This window comes from Carlito syrichta, unplaced genomic scaffold (assembly GCF_000164805.1).
Source record: "Carlito syrichta isolate Samal-C Ts95f unplaced genomic scaffold, Tarsius_syrichta-2.0.1 Scaffold305658, whole genome shotgun sequence".
NCBI lineage: Eukaryota > Metazoa > Chordata > Mammalia > Primates > Tarsiidae > Carlito > Carlito syrichta.
In genome coordinates, this window is record NW_007249754.1 from 662,596 (window position 1) to 689,895 (window position 27,300).

Consider the following 27,300-nt stretch of genomic DNA (forward strand, 5'->3'; position numbering starts at 1 on the left):
AGTTTTTTGAGTTGGAGTCTCTGTCATCTAGGCTGGAGTGCAGTGGCACGCTCCTGTTCACCGCAGCCTTGACCTGCTGGGCTCAGGCGATCCTTCCACCTCAGCCTTCCAAGTAGCTGGAACTACAGGCATGTACCACCATGCCCAGCTAATATTTTTATTTATTGTAGAGATGAGGTCCCACCAAGTTACCAGGGCTGGTCTTGAACCCGTGGACTCAGGCAATCCTCTCTTACCTTGGCCTCCCAAAGTGCTGGGATTATAGGCGTGACCCACTGTGCCCAGCCTAGATAAAAACTTCTTTTTTTTTTTTTTTTTTGAGTTGGAGTCTCAGACTGGAGTGCAGTGGCCGCTCCTGGCCACCGCAGCCTCGACCTGCTCGGCTCTGGTGATCCTTCCGGAGGATCAACCTTCTAAGTAGCCGGAATTTTGGGCGTGCGCTACCGCGCCCGGCTGATTTTTTGATTTATTGTAGAGATGAGGTCTTGCTGCCCAGGTGGGTCTCGAACCCGTGGGCTCAGGCAATCCACTCACCTCAGCCTCCCAAAGGCGCGGGATTACAGGCTGAGCCACCGAGCCCGGCTGAGCTTATGTTTTTACTCATTACCTTCATAATGAGAAAAAACTTTGGTTGACTTTAAATCTTCTTAAATGCCCCACCACCAATTAATCTCTCCCATAAGAATAACGCTGGCCTATGACAAGCTGTCTCCCAAATATAAAAGTGATTAGAGAGCTAGAGCAAGGGCAGAACATTTCCACCCAAGGACTTCTTTAAAAATGAAATGTCAGCTAGGCGCTGTGGCTCAGCCTATTAGCCCAGCACTTTTGCCTGAGCCCAGGGGTTTGAGACCAGCCTGGGTGAGGCGTACATCTGTAGTTTCAGCTACTTGGAAGGCTGAGGCGGAAGGATCACCTAAGCCCAGCAGTTTGAGGCTGCAGTGGCTGTGAGCATGCCACTGCACTCCAGCCTGGGTGACAAGAGTGAGACTCCAACTCAATAAAAAAAAAAGAAATGTCATAGGACATATCTGGAAATGCATTTAAGAAGTTTTCCAACTACATCTTGATTTTTTTTTTGCTATATGGTTTATTGTCTTATAAGCCTTAATTTTGAGACAGTGGTGCCTGTTTTACTTATTGTTTTAAGAAATGTTATTTCCTCATTGTTTGTTACAGGAAGTTCAATTTTAATTTCCTCATCAATGTTATAACTGGTCTTATTGTACTTACAAGTATGAAGGAATTGTTAGATTCTCTTGGAATTGGGAAAAATACACCTGTTTTTTTCCTTTAATGGGCATGATCATAAAATAAATGGTGACTATATCAGAAAAAAAAATCATAGAATGTATCTTGAAATATGCTCCAGGAATAATATTGCCTCCAAGGAGTGGACCTGGGGTGGGAGATTTATTTTTAATCAGGTGTATACTTTTGTACCTTATAATTTCTGTACCATGTGACTATATTACCTAACCAAAAATAATTTTGAGAGTATATATCATGTTGTTAGCATAACTCTAAGTATAAACTATTGGTGGTTATTTTGCTATAGCTGTATATTAAGCTTTTTTTTTTCCTTTTTGATACCTTTCTTCATCAGTATATCTGCTCTCTAGAGTGGAGCTTTTCCTCTAGTAAGTACTTTATATGAATAATTCTTCCATTCTTCAGAGGTTTGTGATAGCAAGTTTCATTCTTATATATCACAGTTTGTTTCAAAGTAATCCTTTCTACTCTATTATTCTAGTCTTATAGCAGAAACATGCTGTTTTAATTATTGTAGTTTAATATGTTTTAATGCCTAGAATGATACCCATTCTTTTTTTCTTAATTATTCTTATCTGTTTGATTTTCCATGTCATTTTGATTGATTGATTGTGTTTTGTAAAGACGAGGTCTTGCTATGTTGCCTAGGCTGGTCTCAAACTGCTGGGCTCAAGAGATCCTCCTGCCTCAGCTTCCCAAAGTGATGGAATTACAGGCTTGAACCACCACACCCAGGCCCATGTCAATTTTAGAACAAATTTTTCCAAGTTCAGAGGTCTCCAGTAAAAACTTTTTGTTTTAAACCTATAAAATTATTTGGGAAGAATTAGCTTCTTAAAATATTTCATCGTCCCATTCAGAAGCACATTTATCTCTATTCGATCTTCCCATTCAGAAGCACAGTTATCTCTTTTTATTCAAACTTTCTTTTATATCTTTCAGTTAAAATGTATAGTTTTCTTCATAAAGGGTTGAACATTTTTGATAAAGGGTGTGTGTGTGTGTGTGTGTTTACTGTAGATATGTTTTCTTTAAAATATATATATAGCTGGAATATAGGGAAGTTACTTTTCTATATTTGTATTTCAAGTCTGTCATTTTTCAGTAGTTTCTCTTTTTTTAAGCTATATAGTTATATTGTCTGGAAATGTATATTGACATTTTAAATGTATTTTATTAGCATGTGACATTTTAAAGAATATCTTATTCAACATAGTACTGGAAGTCTTAGCTAGACAGTAAGGCAAGAGAAAGAAGTAAAGGTTATCTAAATTGTCTGCATGCCAACAGTATGATCTTATACGTAGAGAGTCCTAAAGACTCCTCCAAAAGACTCCTAGACTTGATAAATAAATTCAGTAAAATCTTAGGATAAAATCAGCACATGCAAATCAGTAGCATTCTTTACCCTAATAGCAACCAAGCTGAGAACCAAATCAAGAACTCAGAAAACTAAAATACCTAGGAATATATATAACCAAGGAGGTGAAAGATCTCTACAAGAAAAACTAGAAAACACTTATGAAGGAATTCAAAGCAGACACAAATAATCCTAAAATTCTTGTGGAACCAAAAAAGAGCCAGAATAGGCAAGTAATCCCAAACAAAAAGAACAAAGCTGCTGGGCTCGGTGGCTCAGTCTGTAATCCTGCACCTTTGGGAGGCTGAGGTGAGTGAATTGCCTGAGCACGCGGGTTCGAGACCCGCCTGGGCAGCGAGACCTCATCTCTACAATAAATCAAAAAATCAGCCGGGCGTGGTGGTGCATTCCTGTAATTCCGGCTACTCGGAAGGCTGAGGCGGAAGGATCGCCAGAGCCCAGCAGGTCGAGGCTGCGGTGGCCAGGAGCGGCCACTGCACTCCAGTCTGGGCGACAGAGTGAGACTCCAACTCAAAAAAAAAAAAAAAAAAAAAAAGAACAAAGCTGGAGGTATCACATTACCTGACTTGAAATTATACTACAAGGCTATAGTCACCAAAACAGCATAGTACTAAATGCAAGCACAAACACATAGACCAGTGGAACAGAATAGAGAATCCAGAAATAACCCAATTATGGAACATCTAGCTGATCTTCTACAAGGCAGACAGGAACATACTGGGAAAAGGACACCCTATTCAATTATTGGTGCTGGGGAAAATTGGGTAGCTACATGCAGAAAAACGAAACTTGATTCCTGTTTCTCATCATATATAAAGATTAGCTCAAGATGAATGAAAGACTTAAATGTCAGACCTAAAACCATAAAAATCCTAGAAGAAAACCTATGAAAAACTCTTTTGAATATTGGCCTAGGCAAAGAATTAAAGGAGTCTTTTGGAGGAGTCTTTAGGACTCTCTACGTATAAGATCATACTGTTGGCATGCAGACAATGTAGATACCCTTTACTTCTTTCTCCTGCCTTACTGTCCAGCTACGACTTCCAGTACTGTGTTGAATAGGATATCCTTTAAAATGTCACATGCTAAAACCCCAAACACAAATGCAAAAAAGTCTTCTGCATAAACTAAAATTCTTCTGCACAGGAAAAGAAATAATCAACAGAGTAAATAGGGAGTCTATAGAATGGGGGGAGATATTTGCAAACTACACATCTGACAAAGGACTGTTATTTAGAATTTACAAAGAACTCAAACAAATCAGCAGAAAAAAAAGCAAGTGTTCCCATTAAAAAGTGGACAAATTAGCTGGGTGTGGTAGTGCACGCCTGCAGTTCCAGCTACTTGGAAGACTGAGACAGAAGAATCGCTGGAGCCCAGCTGGGGTGGCCATGAGCATGCCACTGCACCCCAGCCTGGGTGACAGATTGAGACTTCAACTCAAAAAAAATGGACAGATGACATGAATAGGCATCTCTCAAAAGAAGACATACAAATGGCCAACAAACATATGAAAAATGCTCAACATCATTAATCATCACGGAAATGTAAATTAAAGCCACAGTGACATGCCACCTTACACCAGTTAGAATGGCCATTATTTAAAAATCAAAAAGACAATAGATGCTTGCTCAGATGTGAATAAAAGAGAATGCTTATATATTGTTGGTGGGAATGTAAATTAGTACAACCTCTATGGAAATTGATATGAAGATCTTTAAAGAACTAAAAGGAGGTCTACCATTTGGTCCAGCAATCCCACTACTTGGTATCTACCTAAAGGAACAAGAATCATTATATTAAAAAGACATCTGTACCTGCATGTTTCATCACAGCAGCATTTACAATAGCAAAGATGTGGAATCAGCCTAAATGCTCATCAACTGATCAGCGGATAATGAATATGTGGTATATGCATGCCATGGAATACTATTCAGCCATAAAAAAGAATGAAATAATGTCTTTTACAGCAACTTGGATGGAATTGGAGAACATCATGCTGAGTGAACATAGGAACAGAAAAGCAAACACTGCATGTTCTCACTTATGAGCAGGAGCTAAATTAAGGATCTTCAGAGGCACAGAGAATGGTATAATAGACACTGGAGATTCAGAAGGGGAAGGAGGAGAAAAGGGTGAAGGGACGAAAATCTCATATTGGGCACAGGTGAGGATGGAGGGTACACTTAAAGCCCAGACTTCTTCACCACTATACAATGCATCCCTGTAACCAAAAACTGTTTGTACCCCCTAAAGTTATTGAAATAATTTTTGTTTTTAAAAGGGAAAAAAAATTTAGAAGGATAAAGTCTTTTTTTAAAAGATGTGATCCAAAAATTTAACAAAGAGAAAAAAATGAAAAGAAGAAAAAAATGTAGATGGATATATAGTCGTTTTATATAACTATATAGTCCTATAATTATCACTCAATTAAGAATATAATATAAAATTTCCAGGGTTGTTGATCAGAGACAGACATTAACTTTTTTTCAAAATTTCATTTCAGTTTATTGATATCTCTGTAGGAACAACAAAATTCAGCACTGAGGAACCTAGGTTGTAGTGCCGGGCAGTTTATCTAAAATAAACAGCATATAATGTCACAGGTATATCCATATGTGAAAACTTATCACAATGTATACTTTGGGTATCTGCAGTTGGTATCATGTCACCTGTACCTCACTAAAACTGCTTTTACATAAACAAATATCACAAGACTTTTGTCTAAATTAGCTTTTTTCTCTGATAGTCTTGCCTTCGTTTGCTTTCACTGAAGATTTTTTTTTATAATTTTTGCTAATGGATTTTTTAAAAGTGTAGATCAGTTGTTAATGTAGTCCCTGACAGGTGATAGACTCCCTGAATGTATTAAATGGAATACAGGTGTAACACATCAGATTGGTTTTCCTTCCTTAGCACCGTGTGTCTTCACTCTCTCGGTGGCTGTGGGAATGCTGAATCTTCTAGTGAGAACTGTGGTAGAGAGATGTGTAAATACATGGGGACATGGGGCAAAGCAGGGGGAGATTCTTCTGGGAAGGTTATGGCCCAGGGAGCAGTTTGCCACGCAATAAAAGGGGACTGAAGGCTAGGAAAAAAGGTGCCAAATTCCAGCAATCCACAGTGAGCAAGTTCCAGAAGTTCTTTCATTTGGATACCAGTCTGTCCTGCCCACTCCTCTGCTAGGTTATATATAGCTTTTTCTTTTTAGTTTCTCCGGCAATGTCTGTCACTGGGCCAGGCTTATAGTAGGCCCCTAGAAACCTCTTGAAATCAGTGTCCTATGTCTGCTCACTGTGCTCACTGGTACCAAGCAGCTTCCCTTCATCCTTTGTTTATTGTTCTCCCTGACACCCATCTCTGGTTTTCCTGGCTCATTCTCCTTTTGCTGCCAGAGTTCATTCTCATTGTTAAGTGGACCCTTTCCTGTAGCTCTCCCATTTTAACAACTGACTCCTAATGGCTTACTTTGGTGTACAAGAGTATCTTCAGCCTGACTTAGAGTCTTGTTTCTGCCTATTCCTCCTCTCTTCACCTGTCTCTCCCTTTCTATCTTTTCCTTCTCTTGCCTCTCACTCTTCTTCAGCTTCTGAGCTTTCCTCACCATTTCTGGAATTTACTCCCTTTTGTTCCACCTTATGACCCCTCCACCCCCTTTCACAGCAAACTCCTAGGGAGACTGTCACCTCCCTGGAAGAGTCAAATTTTCCTCCTCCTGGCAGCGACCCCATCTTCTCCATCACTTACTTATCTCTCCATGGCTCTACACACTGTTATTTACCTCTTTGAGATTTGCCACTGACAGTCTGTTGAGAGATGTCAAAGATGGGATATCAGTTTGAAAATAGAGGCTTTTGTTGGGAGTAGAAAGTGGCTGGGGGAAAGACAGTATAAATATGCATTTGATAGAAATTAGAGAGGTTGCTTATAATCCAGTGTGAAGAAAAAAAGTGGGGTAAGAAAGGCATTGGAATGGTGAAGGTGGAATTCTATTAGAGAGCTACTGACAAAAGGAAACCTAGTCATAAGAACAAATATAGTGACTGCAAGGACTGTTTTTTGTCATCTCTTACATTTTACTATACTCAGAACACTGGGCATGGCAGGACATACTTGTAGTCCCAGCTACTCAGGAGGCTAAGACAGGAGAATACTTTGAGGCCATGAGTTCAGGGCTGTAGTACACTATGTTTACACCTATAAATAGCCACTGCATTCCAGCCTTGGCGCCGTAGAGAGATTGTCTCTAACAAAAAAGAGAGAGAAACTCAAAGTACTAATTAGGCACTTCTGATTTCTGCAAAGAAGGACTGATTTATAAGATACAGACCACCCCCCCCAAGACAAACACTTTTCAATTTAACATGGAAGGCAAAATATATACCTAAGAAATTAGAGCAAAAAGTTTAATGATGGCAACTTGTATGTCATTAGGGTGCTTGATTATAGTAGGAGAGGTGAATCCAATACTAATATGTATGTCTTGAGCAGTGCTGGTGAGAAAACCATTCAGATAGGAAATACTGGGAAAGCAGAGAGATGAGTGGTTGGGAAGAGAGTATTTTGTGGATAAACAGGACAGAATCACAAGGACCTAATAGGAGAAATCTGGGAGCATAAATCAAGGTGTTTAGTAAGCAATGGGTGTTCCACTTGAAGTTACACTTACAAAAGCAAAGACAAAACAAGCATAGCATTGTCTGGTATTTACTAGAAGTCAGAAAGTTTTGTACATTGCCAGTCTTTTTTAATAGTAATGGTGGTTTTGTGAAAAATCCAACAAGAGCTAGTATTGCTAATATACTTGTCCATCTTGAGATGCTATAATTGTTCATAATGATACATTATATGATTAGCTACATGTCATGTAATTATAACACTTTACTTTGTGTTTGGATTTTATTTGGGGGTATTGTATCATCAAAAGGCCATAATATCAATAATATCTACTAAAATATAACAATATCCTTTGTTCCTATAAAGTGTCAGCTAAACATTCTTAGTGATTATGTAAATTCACGAGAGAAGGACATAAGTGTTTAGGTTTGGGTTTTTGTAGTTTGAAGGTTTTTTATGAGATTGGAGAAGTATGTGAAATGCTAGATAATTAAAATTCTTCAGGATAAGTCTGATTCTAGTGTTAATCGTTTATCACTGTATCACAGAAGTTCATCTTCAGCTTCAATTTTCATTCTTGAATTTAAAGTCTAAATTCTTCAAAGTTACAATGTGCAGAAATCCTCTCACTCCTCTATTCATCCTCTTGATGAGGAAAGAAAGACTATGTGGCCAGAAGCCCCATCCATAGAACAGTGAGTCAATAGGAAATCCTTCTATCCCACTTTGCAGTCCTAAATGACAGTCCCATTGACTTTTTACTATCAGTATCAGGACCATAGCTGCTGGTTGGTTTTAGTAGCAGCTGGTCAGTACTGAAAGGTTGTCCACTCTTTCTCTATGTTTTTTTTTCTGACTTGGTTTGACTTTAGTTAACACAATAAGGTCTCCGTAATTTTCAAACAGCATATTAAAAATTACCTTCTCTTTTAAGAAGTTTTTCTGAATTCCAGCCCATATTGGCAAACACATACTGCCAGATATTTCCCATCTATTATTCCAGCATTTAAAGTTTTATGGAGTCACTAATGAAGTAGCCATTTGCAGTATTTGCTTAGTCACCATAGCAACAGTGTCTTGGTTAGTGTACGCCTGGGTAGCTTCCTACAGTTTGACATGGTATGCAGCTAATAATTCTGAAATCCACTCAGAGGTGACAGGAGTTTTGCAGAATGGTATTTTTTAATTTGCTGAATAGAAGTTGTTTGATCCCAGTATTGTATTCTGTTGGCACCCATCACATAGTCGTAGGATCATAGAAATTCTAATTTGAAAAAATGGCCCACACTTATGGTATATATCAAAGTAGCTGTCTAGAGAAACCTTGCTTCCATCATCATAAGCAGCTTATTTATTTTCTAACCTAAACATGTTTAGGAGTTAACAAAATTGATCAGAGGGTTAGAAAATGAGACTGCTTAATAATCTTGGGTGTTTCGTTTTCAGCCATCTCAAATAATTCTGGTTATAGACCTTCAGTTTTTAGTATAATAAATGTGAAAATTGAAAACTACTTCTCGTGGTAATTTTTCCAGTCTTTATTGCCTAATTTCTGTTAAGACCTAACTTTTTCCCTCCTACACACCCACTTTAAGTTCTTTTAAACTTAAACTAATAGTTACATAAATCTCTTTTCACTTTTCAAATGTGTTTCCTTCAGATTTTACACAGTGTAAACATATACTTTACGGAAAATACACATTCTCTAATAGACATTATTTGGAGAAGATGTTATAGCCTGTCCATGGTGATAGTGTTGACAGTTTCAAGAATCTGATCTAATCTAAAATGATGTTAAGATTATCACTGTACCATCTGTTATAAAATACTTAAAGGCTCACTTTAAACCACCAAGTTCATTTCGTATCTAAATTGCTTTTATAGAAAATACTGTATGGTGTAAGCCCTCCTTTGTGTGTCAGTTAAATTCACAGAATTGGGCATGGTGGCATACCTGTAGTGCCAGCTACTGGGGAACCTGAGGTGGGATTTAGTAGTGATGGTAGTTTTGTGAAAAATCTAACTAGAGCCATCATTGCTAATTTAGTTGTAACTGCTAATATCTCCCGAGGCCAGGAGTTCAAGGCTGCAGTATGCTATGATGGAGCCTGTGAATAGCTACTGCACTGTAGTCTAGGCAACAGCAAGACCCTGTCTCTGTTTCTATAATATTCAAAAAATAAATTTTTTCAATTAAATCCACAGAAATCTGCTTTCCTTTAGTCATCTATATTCTCATTTTAATCTGTATACAAATATAGCAAGCTTAAATCCTAATAAATTTCTTTCTTGGTTCTAAACATTGAGCTGGAAGAAAAATTGGCTTTTTTTTCTTTTGAGTTGGCATCTTACTCCATCGCCCAGGCTGGAGTGCAGTGGCCCGCTCATGGCCACCCTGGTGTCAACCTGCTGGGCTCCAGCAATCCTTCCACCTCAGCCTTCCAAGTAACCAGAACTACAGGCGTGTACTACCACACCCAGCTAATTTTTGATTTTTTTGTAGAGATGAGGTCTCCCCAAGTTGCCTGGGCTGGTCTCGAACCCACAGGCTCAGTCAATCCACTCACCTCGGCTTCCCAAAGTGCTGGGATTACATGCTGAGCCACCAAGCCCAACCCTAATATGTATGTTAAATACATATGTATTTTTTCATTTGTACCTGCCTAACTCAATTGAATGGACTGTGCTAGGTCAAGATTGTAGGTTTGGTTGCTATTTGAATATGTTACCTTAGACGGCTCCATGGACCCAGACTTTGCCCTTGCCTTCAGCTAGCAACACTGTGAATGAACCTCTAGTCAGTCATAGAGGAAACAAGGGAAAAGCACTGGGTATAAAACTGTTACCACAACTGAAAAAAAAATAATATAGGAGTTTATACTTCCTACTGGTAAATCTACCTTATCATCTTCCAGTATAAAGTTGTCTACTAAAGCAACATTTGCAAAGATGTACACAAGTGACCAAGATCGTCATATCAGTAGCTTAGACAAATAATTAATGGATTTTGTCCATCACTTCTTGAACATGTATCGTGGCTTTACATAATCTGTTTTATAATTTTTATTATCCATGCATGATGATGCAGAAAACATTTTTATATACTGAGGGTGCCAAAAAAAATGAATGCACATTTTAAGAAACAAAAAAAATATATTAAAATTGTAAAACTCAATATATACTGATAACAAAGATGAATACAAGTCACATTTAACCTCTGCAATTACAAGAGGTGCTCAAAGTGGTTACCATCAGTGTCCTGACACTTCTGATTACAGCAAACTAATGTTTGAACAATGTTGACCAAAGTGGATGCTGTTTCAGTTTCTTCCCAAAGTACCACCAGTGTAGCCTGTTTTCTGTAGTACATCACATTCTTTAAGGTCCCCCATAGGGAGAAGTCAAGGGGTGTTAAGTCAAATACCACTTCAAAATGGTCTTGAGCTCCTTGAACAACAACTGTGCTTCGCCATTTTCTTTGACTGCCCTGGCTGTCATATGGTGACACTAGCATTCATTTGATTAATGCCATCTTTTGAGTCAACATCATAGTGCACATTGCTCACGTAATTCAGTTTGACTTTAAAAAATAATACATAGATAATAACATCACTTAAAATGTGTATACCTTTTTATTTTGGTACCCCAGTATTTGTTTTGGTCCTGTAATAGTAAAATTCTTTTACTAAGCAGGGCTGCATGAAGAATAACCTGATATCCCTAACATTTTGTAGGAGTTATAGGTTATAGAATAAGTGAATAAAATGTGAAGCTGTTTGTAAATAAAGCTAGCAATGCAAATAAAATAACATACAGAGTCTGAATTTGTAAACCATCAAGACTATTTCATAGGCATCTTGTTGCTATTCACTTTCTTGTATGCTAAGTTTAGTTGCCTTTGTACTAAGACCAGCTATTAAAAAACCCATGTTTGACTTGAATCAGATAATATTTTATATATTTAGAAAAATCTGGCTGAAACATATTTATAATATCTTCTTCTTAGTAATAACACAAAATATTTATCTTATTAAAATTATAAAATGATGTATCCGGTTCTTAATAAATCTTTTCATGGGTTCAGTATAAGAGAAAAATTTGCATGTTGTCCAGGTAACTTAATGTCAGTGTTGTGTAATTCCCCGTCAGATTATACCAAGCCAGAAGCCTATGTATCAGGCAATGGCTAAGCACTTTGGGGAGCTTACAAAAAGGGGGTCATAGTTGATTGTCACTTGAGAGGGCTGATAGCATGAACTGAAAAGGTTGTGAAAATAGAAAATCTTAGTGTAATAATTATTCTCAGCACTTTATCAGTACGGTAAACTTATATGCACTAGTGTTTCTGTTTAAGCATGTTTCCATCATGAAACTGAATTAACTTTATTATATTATTGGTAATTTCTAGCAATTCTTCTTTTAATTTTTTTTTTCTTCACAACGGTAAAATTTGTGAGGCAGAAATCCCAAAACCAAATTCCAACCTCAAGTTAAGGAACACATTTCAACCCTTAATGAAAGGAAAAATCTTTTTCTGTTTATCTTACAGATAATGCATTAGATTTCACCATTTTGGCATTGTGAAAGGCTTAACTTGAGTTCTCTTCTTCTTAGGACAAATCTAGGCTTTTTTTCTTTTTATTTCTAATGTTTGATTAGCACTTTAATGATAGTAATGAAATTAGCAAATTGGGAACTTTATGAAGTAAATTTTGAGATTATGTCCATATTACTTTATTTTCTATATTGGCCTCATAGCCTTTGCTGTAAGACTTTACTACTACTTAACACAAAAAGCGTAAAACTAAAAATTCCAAAAATAGAAAAGTGGTACTGAGAGGAACTCATGTTGGTAGCCTTGTCTCTGGTGCTATCTAGATTGCATTTAAATTTTTCTAGAGAAATTATCCAGTTCTCAAGTGTTTCTAATCAAGATGTATATGATGTGATTTGAGAATATTCAAGGGCAGTTCTAAATACACCACAGTGAACTGCCACAGTGCCATGGCCTGCAGTGCCTGCATCTAGTCATCTCTCTGAGTGAGACACATCACCATGAGACTCTGTGGACTTTTGTTCTAGATGAGGGATCTGCAAGAAGCAAAAGGCAGGAGTGAATTCCTTATCAAAATGGGAGAGGTTAAACAGTAGAAGTCCCTAGAGTCAGTGCTTAGGCAAAACTCATTTTATGTTTATGAAAGTAATCTGGGAGAAGAAAGGGATAGTGAAATCTGACTTGCACACAGTGTAAGATAGTGTCAAGAAGACTGCTCAGTCTGTCTAAATGGATTCCCAATCCACACACAAAAGTTCATGAGGCTCAGTGCAGGTAAGTGTTGGGTCAAGTATTTATGAAGTATAAAAATCTCAACTAATCTTTTGGAATTATGGGAGGAACCGGGCCTAAGTGTTATTGCTTAATGTTCTCTGAAAGCATTAGCTCAGTTTGTTGAGTTAAAGTGATGTATATTTTTTTTTTTTTTTTTTGAGTTGGAGTCTCACTCTGTCGCCCAGACTGGAGTGCAATGGCCGCTCCCGGCCACCGCAGCCTCGACCTGCTGGGCTCCGGCGATCCTTCCGCCTCAGCCTTCCAAGTAGCCGGAATTACAGGCATGCGCTACCACGCCCAGCTGATTTTTTGATTTATTGTAGAGATGAGGTCTCGCTGCCCAGGCGGGTCTCGAACCCGCGTGCTCAGGCAATCCACTCACCTCAGCCTCCCAAAGGCGCGGGATTACAGGCTGAGCCACCGAGCCCGGCTAAAGTGATGTATATTAAACAATCCAGAACTGTGTAGAAAACCAACTAAAAAGGTCAAGCAAGTGAAAAATGGGGACACTAGCCAAAGTAAAATGGATATTCAAGATAAAGGGCAGGAAAGGAATTAAACAATTACTTTATTCAGTTCTTGATGCAGTTTGTCTGAAAGTGTCTCCTCTGAAGAAAATTGTATAACCCTCTTGAATCATATTTTAATATGATGAGGAAGATGGGTGAAAAATAAGTTTTGAGACTAGTTGTTTAAAAATGGTTATCATGAGTAATCTGTATAACTTAAGGAAGAGTTCCAATCAAATGTACTTTTCTACTTTTGTTAAACTCAGGCACATTCTAGTCACTACTGGTTGACAGTCATATTGATTTGAGTGCCCTAAAAGATTAAATCCAAAAAATATTTTTGCTTACATCTAAAGTTCAGTGAATTTTTTGAACCAGACATATGGTTACCCAAAACTGTAAACTCCATGCTTTTATGTCTTGGTTCTGTGGTAAACTTATAATTAGCTCCGATTGGCACTTTTATGAGCATTACATGTTTTTACCTACAGCTGAATGGCATTTAGAAAGAAAGTTTTTTAAAAAAATCTTTAAAGAGTGCTTTTAAATCTGATATAGCAATAGCAAAATATCTCCCACCAGAATAAAGAATGAACACAGATTCCATAAGTCTTGGTTTAAAAATCCAGTGTGTGAACCAGATAAAAGTTATGCTTGACCTGGTACGGTGGCTCATGCCTATAATTCCAGCACTTTGGGAGGCCAAGACAGGAGGATGGCTTGAGCCCAGGAGTTAGAGACCAGCCTAGACAACATAGCAACACCCCTGGCTCTACAAAAAAATTTAAAAAATTAGCCAAGCATGGTGGCACATGCCTGTAGTCCCAGCTATTCAGGAAGCTGAGATGGGAGAATCACTTGAGTCCCAGTGGTTGAGACTGCAGTGAGCCATGATCCTACCACTCCAGCCTTGGCGACAGTGAAACCTTGTCTCAAAAAAAAAAAAAAATTGCTTTTTCAGAGAACTCCCATATATTTCTGTTCAGTATGGGGGAAGTTGAGTCATAACTAGGAGTTCAGTAATAGTTAAAATATATTGAATGTATACTTTGAGCAGGCTGTTCACTAAGTGTTTTATAAAGATTATCTCACATCCATTGTTATAATCCTCACTTTTTTTTTCCATGCCAGCACCAATAAGTTAAAGAAATTGACTAACTTGACTAGGGTAGTACCTGGTGGTGGAACTAAAATTTAACCAAAGTTGTTTTTTTTTGTTGTTGTTTATTTGTTTGTTTTTTGTAGAAACGAGATCTCGCTATGTTGCCCAGACTAGTCTTGAACTCCTGGCCTCAAGCGATCCTCCTACCTTTGTCTCCCAAAGCACTAGGATGCTATATGCCTGCCATATAGCACTTAGCCTATATGGCAATTCTTTTGCTCTAAATATTGCCCAAGGCCATTCTGTATGCCATCAATTTGCTTTAGTGTCTAATTTTTTTAAATACAAAATTATTGGCATACATCTGAACACAAAAAATACTTCTTTTTTTGCTCTCTTTAACATTGAGTTTAAAGTATTGCTGGTCCTTTTGATAGAAAAGCTTTCACCCCCACTCCTGGGAGTCATACGTATTATTTAGGCATTTTGCTTTTGTTGGAGTTTAGAGCAGAGAAATAATATGAAAAGTTGTTAAAAAATGAAACTCAAATATATTTTTTTCATCCATTGGCATTAACGATAATTTTATTTCTAGCATAGAAAGAGTAGCTATTTGGTCATGCATTGAGGAGTAATAAACTGTCCCTGACCCACTCATCTTTTTTCCCCTACTGTATTTCAACTTTATGCCTGTACTGAAAGAGTGATTCGAGTGTTTGCTAAAAGGAACAGCATTAGCGGTCAAGAGTTTCTTTCTTTTTTTTTTTTTTTCAGTTGGAGTCTCACTCTGTTGCCCAGACTGGAGTGCAGTGCCGCTCCCGCCACCGCAGCCTCGAACCTGCTGGGCTCCGGCGATCCTTCCGCCTCAGCCTTCCAAGTAGCCGGAATTACAGGCATGCGCTACCACGCCCAGCTGATTTTTTATTTATTTATTGTAGAGATGAGGTCTTGCTGCCCTGGCGGGTCTCGAATCCGCGGGCTCAGGCGATCCACTCACCTCAGCCTCCCAAAGGCGCGGGATTACAGGCTGAGCCACCGAGCCCGACTGGTCAAGGGTTTCTTAACTATCCAATGCTGTCCCTTTCTTCTGCCCTCACCCCCACACCTACCCACTCCTTCTTTCCCCTTCCTCATCACAGACACACTTATTTTGGAATCTAGACATTTCAAGATGAAAAGCAGTTTGCTTTCATGAGATAGCAGGATAAATCATGCCTGACTTGAACTAAAGAAAAAAAATATTGCAAAGAATAAATGGAAGGTAACCAAAATTCATGATTATATAGACAAAATCTTCAGACAGTGCAAATCTTAGCTTTCTTGTTGTTCAAGGCTCATGAGAACTAGTTGGGGTGCTGCCTTCTTCCTTGCCTTGCTTCGGTTTGGGCATCTGTGTGCTTGGTGTCACCAGAGCACTGGTGACTTAGAAGTAATGCCAGTGCAGGCCGGGCACAGTGGCTCCTGCCTGTAATCCCGGCACTTTGGGAGGCTGAGACGAGAGGATTGCCTGTGTCCAGGGGTTCGAAAACAGCCTGGGCAATTTGGTGAGACCTCATCTCTATAATAAATCAAAATTAGCTGGTCATGGTGGCGTGTACCTGTAGTTCCAGCTACTTGGAAGGCTAAGGCAGAAGAATTTCCTGAGCCCAGCTGGTCGAGGCTGTGGTGGCTGTGAACATGCTACTGAACTCCAGCCTGGGCGACAGAGTGAGATTGGGACTCAAAAAAAAAAAAAAAAAAAGTAATGCCAGTGCTTCAAGTAAACGTATCCATAAAACATACCTTCAAGTTCAGGGTGAAAAAGAGATTATGAAAGGAAAGAATCAAAGAGAAAGGGAAACCGCATAGGACAGTAAAAACATTCTGACCATGAGGTAAGATATTTATATTTTGAACAACTTAGTGGAGATTTTGTGTTATCTAGCTAACAGGTAAATACTCACTCTGGAATGGTGGTGGTATACTCTTCCTTGAGAAAGGAAAATCAGATAAGGGATTGATAGTGTAAAGTGTTTCTCTGCAAAACAGAAGTTAGGCAGTTTAAAAAAAAAAGTTTCCATTACACTAACTGTCATTTATTTTATCTTGCTCAACACATACCAGAAATGTGTGGGTGGCTGTCGTTTCTAACAAAAATCTTGTAGAAACAGTCCAGTGTGAATCATCCTCCCTCACTGGGTGTGGACCCTTCTGAACACCTTGCTTGTTAGTGTAATGGACATGAGATATTTTCTTAAATAGCTATACATATTTTAAATTAGGATAATATAGATTTACTAAACTTGAAAAGGTATCTGAATTGCTTCATTATTTTTACGATGCAGTTATGGATATAGGTGATGAACACCTAGACAAGGAATCTTGAATTTTTTTCTCCACTCTGCCCCCAACAATGTGTGTGGCCACAGACAAGTCACGGTGAGGCTAGGACTTAGTGATTTGAATTCTATTATTCTCTCATAGAAAAATTAGCTCAGTATTAAGTCTTTCACCTAAGAGGTAGTTGTTAGGTTGAAAACTATGAAGTTGCTGGTTTTATAAAACAATCCAATTTCTGTATTATATAGAGGCAGGTTGTTTTGCTTCTTCAGCTGAGCACCAGTTGGAGTACACACCCCTGGGAACAGTGTAGCAGCGCCCATCAGCCACTCCTGGATTCTCCTCAGAAATGGAGCGAGGCAATAGAAGTGGAGGGAATGACTATTATTTCAATAAAACTATAGTTTTGATGCCAGTGGTTATTTCCCTCGTGTGTCATGACTTTCTTGCTTCTAATAATGATTCTTTGTCACTGCTTTATTTATAACAAAAAGCCCCTGGAATATAGATATACAGACCATAGGGCTGCTAACAAATGGCCTAGTATAGCTGGTGTATATGTTTTTTGGTTTTGAAGGGATTTTTGTTGCATTAGTTTAGAATGGGAGGGTTACCCCTTTTTTAATTTGTTTTTTGAGACAAGGTGTTGCTCTGTCGCCCAGATTGGAGTACAGTGGTGTGACCATGGCTGACTGCAATCTTAACCTCCTGGGCGCAAGCTATCCTCCCACCTTGGCATCCCAAGTAGCTAGAACTATAAGCACATGCCACCATGTCCAGCTAATTTTTGGATTTTTTGTAGAGACAGGGTCTCATTATGTTTCCCAGGCTGGTCTTGAGCTCTGGTCTCCAGTGATCCTCCGGCCTCAGCCTCCCAAAGGCTGAGATTATAGGCATGAACCACCTCGCCCAACTATTTGCCCATTTTAAAAATTGAATTAGTTGACAGTGTTTGATAACTCATTCCACATAAAAATCTGATTATCTGAATTTTTTTTTTTTTTTTTTTTACTAATTACAGGATCTGGTAATACTGTACCTGCATTCCTACAGAGTAATAGCCAGCTGGAATTATGAAATAACTCCTACGTTGACTGAGGACTTGTTGCCCCTCTGGGGTGGAGCATGTGCTCTGTTTCCCATTTCCTGTAGGCCCCACCACTCACTCCTGTGTTCTACTGTAGTTGACAGGCCCCTGTAGACATTTGAGTTTGTGATTCTCTTGCACTGCCCATAGACTTCCTGCGATGATAGAAGTGTTCTGCATCTTTGTTGTCCAGTGTGATAGCCACTAGTCACATGTGGCAATTAAGCACTTGAATGTGACTGGTGTGTCTGAGGAACTGAATTCTTAGTTTTATTTTTTTTTAATCAAATAGACATATATGGCTAGTGGCAACTGTATTAGTACAAGTTGATAATGGAGGTTTTTTTCTTTATTGGGTATTTCCTATAGAGTGAAAACTAAATCTTAGTACATTTTATATCCCTTCTCTTAAATGCCTAATGTAAATGCTAGCATATATTACTGTAAGTCTTAGGATTTGCACACCAGATTACTCTCTGATGAAATAGAGTCTGAAACTTTTCTTCTTTTTTTATTCTGGGCCCTAGGCATATGATCATGGTCTCTGTTCTCATGAAGCTTCCAGATAACTGATAGATATTTGTAAGAGACACTTGTCCAAGTAATTTAATATTTACTGTCTGTAATCCTTCCAGTAGCCCTGCCAGATAAGGGTGGAATTTACTTACGTGTTAATTGCAAGCCCTAAAATGTCCTAATTGCCACTTGGATCCACATTTCCAATAGCGTGACATGTTTACTATTGCAAACCCTCTGAGAAGCTTGGTCCTACTCCTGAAATACTGAAACTTCTTACAAACGCACTGACTTAAAGTCAGGCTTCTTCAGAACCTTCACCTATCAGTAAATCAGCTCAGCCTTCACTCTAGCTATGACCACTTGGCCTTTGCTGTCCGCTTGCTTCCACGCTGTGCCTTCTGCCAGCACTTCCTTTTGCTACCTGCGGTCATTATATGGGCAGCCCAGCACCTCACTGCTGTTCCTTCTCCTCTGTGCCATGAAGCTGCCTCCTTCTCTCATGTTGCACATGGCAGCCTCCTTCTCCCCACTGGTAGGTCCTGCTGATTTCCTTTCACTGCTTCACTCTCTCCCTTCCAAAAGTGAAATCTAAATATTAAGAAAATACACATTCTTTGTAAAACCTGTCATTTTAAGAATAGCAAATTACAGTCAAATGTGGCTCTGGTGCAAAAGATAGGTGAATGCTAAAGTGATGTTTACATCATGAAATGACTCCTACATTGGCGGTTGCTGGTAAAAACATTTGTTGTTTAGGGCTTTAGTAGTTGTTTAATTTTGTTGTTGATAACCAAATTAACAAGGCAGTATTCCTTAGGGGTTCTGCTTAAACATGGAAATAGTCCACATGTATAAAACCAGGCAGTGTTATAGTATTTGTTAATATGGGATTCTGCACTTTATGATCTAATACTTTAACAAAAGTGTCATTTATTCATTTGCTCAAAGAATATTTATTGAGTTGCTATTATATGAGAAACACTGTAGTTACAAATGAGATAAATGGAGGATTTATTGACTAAAATTTGTAGATGTCTCTTCCTGAATCTGCCAACAAGCTTAGAGTGATAGAGTTAGACATTTTTTTCATTTTATAGGTCTTACCAATATTTATCCTTCAGAATATTTGGAGGGTGTATATACTTAACTTGAATTTTATATTTTCAAAATATACAAGATAATTTGAAAATTGAATTCCCAGTAGTACGTAACTCTTAATAAAGCATAATAACGAAATACAGTTGTTCCTTGGAATCTGCAAAGGATTGGTTCCAGGACCCCCTCAAATACCAAAATCCTTGATCCCTTACATAAAAATGGTGTTGTATTTGCATATAGCCTACATGCCGTCTCTTGTATATTTTAAATAAACTCTAGATTACTTACAATACTGTATTTTTATTGGTAGTTTATTGTTTTTAAAAGTATTTTCTGTCTGCAGTTGTTTGAATCTGCAGATGTAGAACATGTGGATATGGAGGGCCAACTAATTTTGATCAAAGTGATTATGAGCCGTGGTTATGACTAGTGACATTGACTTAATAGAAATATTTTTTTCTATTGTAAGCATTGTAAAGGAAAGTGTGCTCTTCGTGTGTGTGTGTGTGTGTGTGTGTGTGTGTGTGTATGTGTGTGTGTGTAGAATTAGATTCATTGCAGGGAGGCTGATGACCGTCAAGGAGAAATCACTTAGTTTGAACTAAGTTCTATGGGATTTTAATTAGAGATTTTATTGTTACGACCTTTTATGGGATCACATAAAGTGCTGATTAACTGCTTGAACCTAGGGTAAAAAAAAAAAAATCTGAGTGCCAGTTTTAGTCTTACTGTGAGGAAAAAGTGAGATTAAGATACTACAAGTAAAGTTATTACCACAGTTTCTAGCACATAGTAAGTGTTCTGTAAATGTCTTATTATTTGTGTTGCAATGTTAACGTTTTATTAGTGTTTCCAACTTAGGCATGTAGCTTAAGCTTTGTCTTTGTTGGAAAGAAATATGAGATAAAACTGACTCTTTAAATAATAATCCTAGAAAGACTAGTAATTCAACAAGTTGATTCAGAGTATTTCCCTAGAATAGCAACAAAGTTAAATAATTTTATATGGCTAAAGTTAGACAATGGTAGTAATTGTTAATCATTATTTCTTGTCCACAGAAATGACTTTTTTTCTTGAAGCTGTTCTACATTAGATGTTTGTATCTACTTTAAGTATAGAGCAGAAAGAGATACTCATATTTTTATATAAAATTTACTAAAAATTCAAATTAGAAGGTGGTTATTTTTTAGTTCTTGCTCTTTTCAACTGAAATAGTTTTTCTAGGTCTGAAGATGGAACATGTAATTTACAAGTTTTCTAGTAAGATGTGGTGAATCCCATAGGAAACAATTTTACAGTGACACATTCTGTCTGCCTTTCTTAGGTTATAGTTGTTCAAGCCAAAATTCTGAGCTCAGCTATTCCTGCTGTGCCTTTCTCCGTTATCTTCCCAATTTACTTAGGCACCTATTTCTATTGAATCTAGCTTCAAAATGTGTCCTAAATTTGTTAATTTGGCTCTCACTCCTTTACTATCACCTTGCTCCATGAATATTATCTTTTCTCTGGGTTAGCACAGTAGCTTTCCTGGTCACTCTGTTTTTGCCCCCATTTTATTCTGCAAATAGTAGCCAGAGGAGTATTTCTGAAACACAAATGTAATTATATCCTGCTTAAGAGTTATCTAATTTTGCATTAACCTTGGGACTTAAGACAGCCCGTATATTTCCTACTTACCCTTCCAGATTTCACTTTATATAAATTCAATTTAAAATTAAACTTCCTGAATAAAAGCTCCTCTGTTAGGCATGTACCTATATTTTATCTTTTTCCCAAGTATTTTAGTGTTTTTGATGTTATAACTCATGCGAATAATTTAGGAACTACTTTCAAACTTCACCAACCTGAATTTCCGAGAATGCAAATTCTAAGTTACCTAAATTCCAAAATTAGGTATTTTTTAAAGAAACAGGTACAAAACCAGCCTCGGCAACTTGGTGAGACCTCATCTCTATAATAAATCAAAAAAGTAAGCCGAGTGTGGTAGCACGGGCCTGCAGTTCCAGCTACTTGGAAGGCTGAGGCGGAAGGATCACCTAAGCCCAGCAGGTCGAGGCTGTGGTGGCCATGAGGGTACCACTGCACTCCAGCCTGGGCGACAGAGTGAGACTCTGACTCAAAAAAAAAAGGAAATGGAGTTGACTTTATTAGAATGCATACTAATTGAAATTTGACTAAATTTGTTATCTAGATACTTAATAGTCTTATACCATGACAAATAAATAACTATGATTTATGACTAGTACAACAGTTATTTTTTAAATGTTTCTGTATGCTTCTAAGCACTTTCTCCGCATCTATGGGAAATACCAAAAGACATCATTGGTCCTAGCCTTCTAAGAATATAGATATATATTCTAAATTAGCACCAAGTATTTTTTTAACGGTTTATAAAACAAAGCCTGGCTGCACCTAAGTGATCACAAAACATTATTTTTCTATTGTTATTTCTTGAATACAACACTGAATTTTTTAATTTTCTGAAAAAGTTACCCATTTTTTAAAAATGGTCAGGACAGTGAGACTTTTGTTTTGCTCCTAATCCAGCCTAACACCTCTATATGTAATTGTTCTGCTTTACAATTCAGATATTTCTGAAATATGTTATTTTGTATAAACCCTGTTTTGACTTTGAAGGCATGTCAGGGTCAGTAATGTTAATTTAGTATATTGTTCAGTGATGAAACAGTCGCAATTTGTCCTGACACTCCATGAGATAATGTTAAGTGAATTATTTAGTGTTAAGTGACAAACCCTGTTAAATTATTTTAAACTATTCAAGGTTAATTAAGATATTTTAAGATTTAGTTTTTTTTAAATGTTAAATTTTCAGTTCATATATTAACCTTTTTAGTTTGAATCATAAGATGTCTTCTCTTAATTAACCCTTGTAGTAGACTTTTAAAATGTATAATAGGAAGATTAAATCTTTTAATGAACTCCTTATATTAAAAAAAAAAGTCTGTTTTCCTATATCTAAATAAAAGATTAAATGCCTTGCACTGGGCACCGTGACTCATGCCTGTAATCCTAGCACTTTGGGAGGCCAGGGTAAGAAGACTGCCTGAGCTCAGGAGTTTAAGACCAGCCTGGGCAACTTGTTAGGACCTCTTCTCTACACTATATCAAAAAATTAACTGGGTGTGGTGGTGCACGCCTGTAGTTTCAGCTGCTTAGAAGGCTGAGGTGAAAGGATCACCTGAGCCCAGGAGGTTGAGGCTGTGATGGCCATGATTTTGCCATTGCACTTCAGCCTGGACAGCAGAGTGAAGCTGACTCAAACAAAAGAAAAAGAGAAAAAGATTAAGTGCTTTCCATACACAAGTGAGACTAAAAAAAAAAATAAAAATAAAAGATTAAGTGCTTTGAAGATAAAAATGACACTACACTCCATGAATGATGAGATTGGCTTTTAGAATTGTTGAATTAAAACTGAAAGAGAAGTATGCCACATGAACTTGAATCAGGATGCAGTGGCTACAAATAAATTCAAGTGTAAGACTGTGACAAGAATAAGCCACCATTTGTAAAGAAGCACTTTACTAAACAAACGGAAACCCTGAGGAATTTTCCAATTGCAAAGTAATAGGAAGTATCACTTAATATGGAAGAAAGGTGCTAGTCCATGTCTCCCTCCTCGAGTGTCTCATAAGATCAAATCGTGGAGTGACTGAAACAGAGAAGATAATTTAGTGGCAGCCTAACAGATAGATTACCATTTAGAGAGACCGAACGCCTGAGAACTGTTTGCGTTAGGGGACAGGACTAAGGTTAAACACAACAAATAGATGTGTTCCGAAACAGGCTGCCACTTAGTTGTGGGTTTTTGTTTTGTTGTTTTTTGTTTTTCCCAAGGAGTTACACATGTTCAGTTTTCCTGACACTCTATAAACATTCCTATATCTGTCTTTAGTCACTTTTCTTTCTCTAAAGGTTTTCTCTTAATAGCTTTGACATGGCTTAGCTTGGGGAGTCATTTCCACCTCATCTTTTTTCCTCACCTCTCATAAGCACGAGTAGTCTGATCCAGCCACCCTCAAATGCATACCTTGGGGTTAATCTCAGCATGCACTCAGCTGTAAGAATACTACCCTCCCCCTCTCCCCCATGGACCATCAGTGCTGCAGTTAATTATGGTATTTGTTGAACGTTTGTGCTCCACTCCTGCTGTATCCCCATCCTGTATCCCAGCGTCTCGCACAGGTGGGCATCCAGTAAGCACGGTGAGTGATTGCCAGCAAGAGTCTCCTTCCAGAATCTCGTCATGGCACAACTGCAGCCTGAGGCACATGTGGGAGAATGGTAGGGAGAGCCCAAGAGATAGTTGGGGACTAGAGATGCTTAAAGTCATGTGAAGGAACTTGTGCTGCGCCCCAAGAATAGTAAGAGGCCATTGAAGAAGTGTAAGTCCATGTCCATCCAGGATGGACATCCCCATTCTAGACTCTAGCTAGGGATTTCTCGGTCTTAACAAGAAAATTAAATCCATATTCATAGAAAGTATATGTGGCATGTGGAAAGCAAAGTAACACTATAAATATTATTTATAGTTACATATCCAGTAAGTCTAAGTGTCCATAAAGACATTTCCAGAGTACTTTTTTACACTTTATAAAAGAATCATTTTATGTATTTAAAGGATAAGTATGGACTTACAGATAACTAGAATAATTAAAATATTTACAATTTCAAACAGAAATGAGTATATTGAATTTGGGGATCATGGTTAAAAAAACCTATAGTACTTACAGATTGCAAATTGAAAAGGCAATTGATAGATATATCTTTTTAGTAATTTGGTGTTATATACCTAAAAATAAGCAGAAGTCAACAGAATTATTTTCATCCAAGGAATTAAATAAGAGTATTTTCAAAATGGGTACCTTTTCTATTTCAAGTTGTGCTTTTGAAGACATTTTAAATGAAAATTATTTTTAGTTCCTATTTTACTGAACCAAATAATTTAAAATCCCATTCAAATAAAATAATATATAATGTTGTACATATATTATTTTTAAATGACCATCATTTTATGGCTTTCAAGCCAACCTTCTAAGAATGATGGTGTTTCTTCTGTCTTGAAGGAAGCATACTTTCTTTTCTAATTACTAATAAAGGTAATAGATGCTTATTGCAGAACATTTAGAAAACATACAGAACTCTTAAAATGCATTAATTCTGATCTCTTCCTTTCCATACTTCATGTTGTTTCCACTCTTAAAAAACCACCTTCGTGGTGGTTGTTTTTAAGTAGACAGTTTTCTAACATGGTTCTCAGTTTCTTTGCCGTTTGACAGCTGCATCTTAGTGGTTCCTTTTGAGTTCATTTTCCTTCCTACTGAAATAAATTCTTGAGTGGTTTCTCAGTGAGGATCTATAAATAATAAGCAATTATATTTTAGCTGATATGATGGGCAGCTTTCTTAAATATGTTACATTCTTATATTCTGATACCTGCTGATGAGAGTCTAATGGGTACAGTAATACCTTTTGTGTCATTGAAAAGAGTTGCCCTAGAAAGCTGCACTTTTTCCCCCTTAAAATGTTGTTTTAAATTTACTATGCTGATATGTCAAGTGAATTAATCTGATTTTAAAAATAAGCAAATCATTGAGTATGAGTGTTAGGTCACACTTCCAGCTGGGGCTTCCAGAATGTTAGGTCAGACCCGCTGGGGGTGTGGGTATCTGCTGTGCCATCTGGTGCTGCGTGAAAGATGCAAAGAATTGCACATAAGCTAGATTAGAGAGAGAAAGAGGAGATTCACCTTCCCAAGGAGGCCAAAGCCAGGAAACATGGCAACGGCTATAGCTCAAAGAGCACATGGCCAGACCCGAGTCTGGTAAGGCAGTGGCGGCTTGCTGCTGGTGGTTGAATCCTTTTAATCCTTTCCTTTGATGGTGGTAGGTCATTAAGGTGGTTGGGTGGTGGTCTGCTCCACATCATCACAAAGGAACAGGTAAGCGCAGGTACTGACATTAGGTGATGGACAGCAGGCAGATGGGTGGGTTAGTCACAAGATTGCTGCCATGGCGATGGAGTCTGTGTCACAAAGGCCATGAGGGACTGATTAGGTTAACTTGGGTCTTGTGGGTGGAGGCAAATATTTGAAATAGAAAAGCGAATTAGTAACAAGCTGAGGAGGGGGTGGTTAAGCAACTACAGTAGCTACCTCTGAGAAACCAGTTCTGTCCTTGGCTAGTGATTAGATGGTAAGTTAAGTGAACTGCTAGAAAAACATGAGATTTACACAATGTTAAAATGACTGCTCATTGGGTTTATTAAATCTGTGTTATGTCCTTTCAGTGAGTCATGCTGTATTTAATACAAAATAAAATATCCTGATTGCTACTTAAATATCTATGTACTTGTCTAGCATTATGTTGTATAAGGTGCATGGTGACATATATTTATTTTATGGCTCTTTTTTCCAAAAGTGGTATTTTGAGTTATATTTTAATTTAAATGGAGTTCTACAAGTAGTTCCAGAGCAGTGCTGTTCAACAGAAGTTTCTGTGATAGTGGAAATGTTCTGTATCTGTGTGTTCTAATAACTAGCCTCTAGTCACTATACCTTCAGTGCTGGTGAATTCTCTCTTTATTTACCTTTATCTCATCATATGAATCCAAGTTTTGAATTAATAACTCGATTAGTTTTAGACTATGTAATTTAAGATCATTCATTTTTACATGCAGGTTTTTTCCCTCCAAAATTTAAAGTTGATTAACTTCTTGGTTTTAGTGGTTAAGATTTGCATATAAGCCAGGTGCAGTGGCTCACACCTGTAATTCCAGCACTTTGGGAGGCGGAGGCGAAAGGATTACCTGAGGCAATGGGTTCAAGACTAACCTGGGTAACATGGAGAGGCTGTATCTCTACAATAAATCAAAAAATTAGTCGGGCGTGGTGACACATGTCTGTAGTTCTAGCTACTTGGAAAGCTGAAGCGGAAAGATCACCTGAGCCCAGTGGGCTGAAGCTGCAGAAAAAAAAAAAAAAAAAAAGATTTGCCTATAGAAATAGAATATAGGATGAAAAGTACATTGTAGAATTCTGAGATAGTTTGTGTGTTTAGTTTATGGTATTGGTTTCTACATTATAGTCATATAATGGATACATATTTCATATATATTGTATGTTTTTCAAGTATTATATTAAGATTAGTAATCTCCTGAGGTGACCTTTTTATTTATTAAGAAGAATTATAGAAATAACTTGTCAAGTTTTACTCCACTAAACAAGTAAGTGTGTTGATAATGCCTTATATTTTTCAGATTGCAAATAGAAGAATCTTCTAAACCTGTAAGACTATCACAACAACTGGACAAAGTTGTAACAACCAATTACAAACCTGTTGCTAATCATCAATACAATGTAAGTCTTCTACATGTCTCTTTCATGTTGTATCTTTTTCAGTCCAGGTGTGAACTCTTGCAAACTGGCCTTAGGAGCCATCCTCTGAATCACTGTGTATATTTCTGCAAGTCTTTAGCAGTGCTGAAGGACTAAAGGTTTTGGGTTTTGTAATGTAATGAAGAATGTGATTTCCTGAAAATAAAATGCCCAAGTTAAGTCAAGTAGCAATTAACAGTTGAATCTTGTGACTTACTTTATTGCTTAAGATTCCTCTTGATACTGGGTTTGGGAAGAAAATCTTCTTTAAGATTGGCCTTAAGTATCCAGATATATCAAGTGACACAGAATAGTTTCTGCCAAACCACTACTTTATGATATTTGAGTTTCTTGTGGTTATTTTATTTCAAGCTGGCACTTTAAATGAGCAGAACGATGAAATTTAAGAAAGTAAATGTTAGGGACTGTGTGAACTGGAGTGCACATGACCCTTCTAAATACATGCACATGTTTTAAATTGCTACACTATGTGGATTAAACAAAGCAGGTCAGAGTTCAGCTACATTGAGCCAGGCTGTCATTTTATAGCCTTTGGTTATGCTTTTGGGAAACAGTAAACTAAAGAAACCAGCAGGTAAGATATGTGTCATAATCCAAGAGCGGTATTTTTCTGTTGTCTTTTGACTGAGACAGATAGATACAGATACAAATGT

General features: G+C 37.6%; 1 protein-coding gene across 2 annotated transcripts in view; it reads left to right on the forward strand.

Moving 5' to 3' along the window:
- Positions 1–27,300, forward strand: part of GTF2F2 (general transcription factor IIF subunit 2) — a 161,248-nt gene that overhangs the window by 104,756 nt on the left and 29,192 nt on the right. For both annotated transcript variants that reach the window (XM_021714490.1, XM_008062133.1), the window contains exon 6: positions 26,509–26,608. In XM_021714490.1, the coding sequence (XP_021570165.1) occupies positions 26,509–26,608 (100 nt within the window). The remainder of the gene's footprint in view (positions 1–26,508; positions 26,609–27,300) is intronic.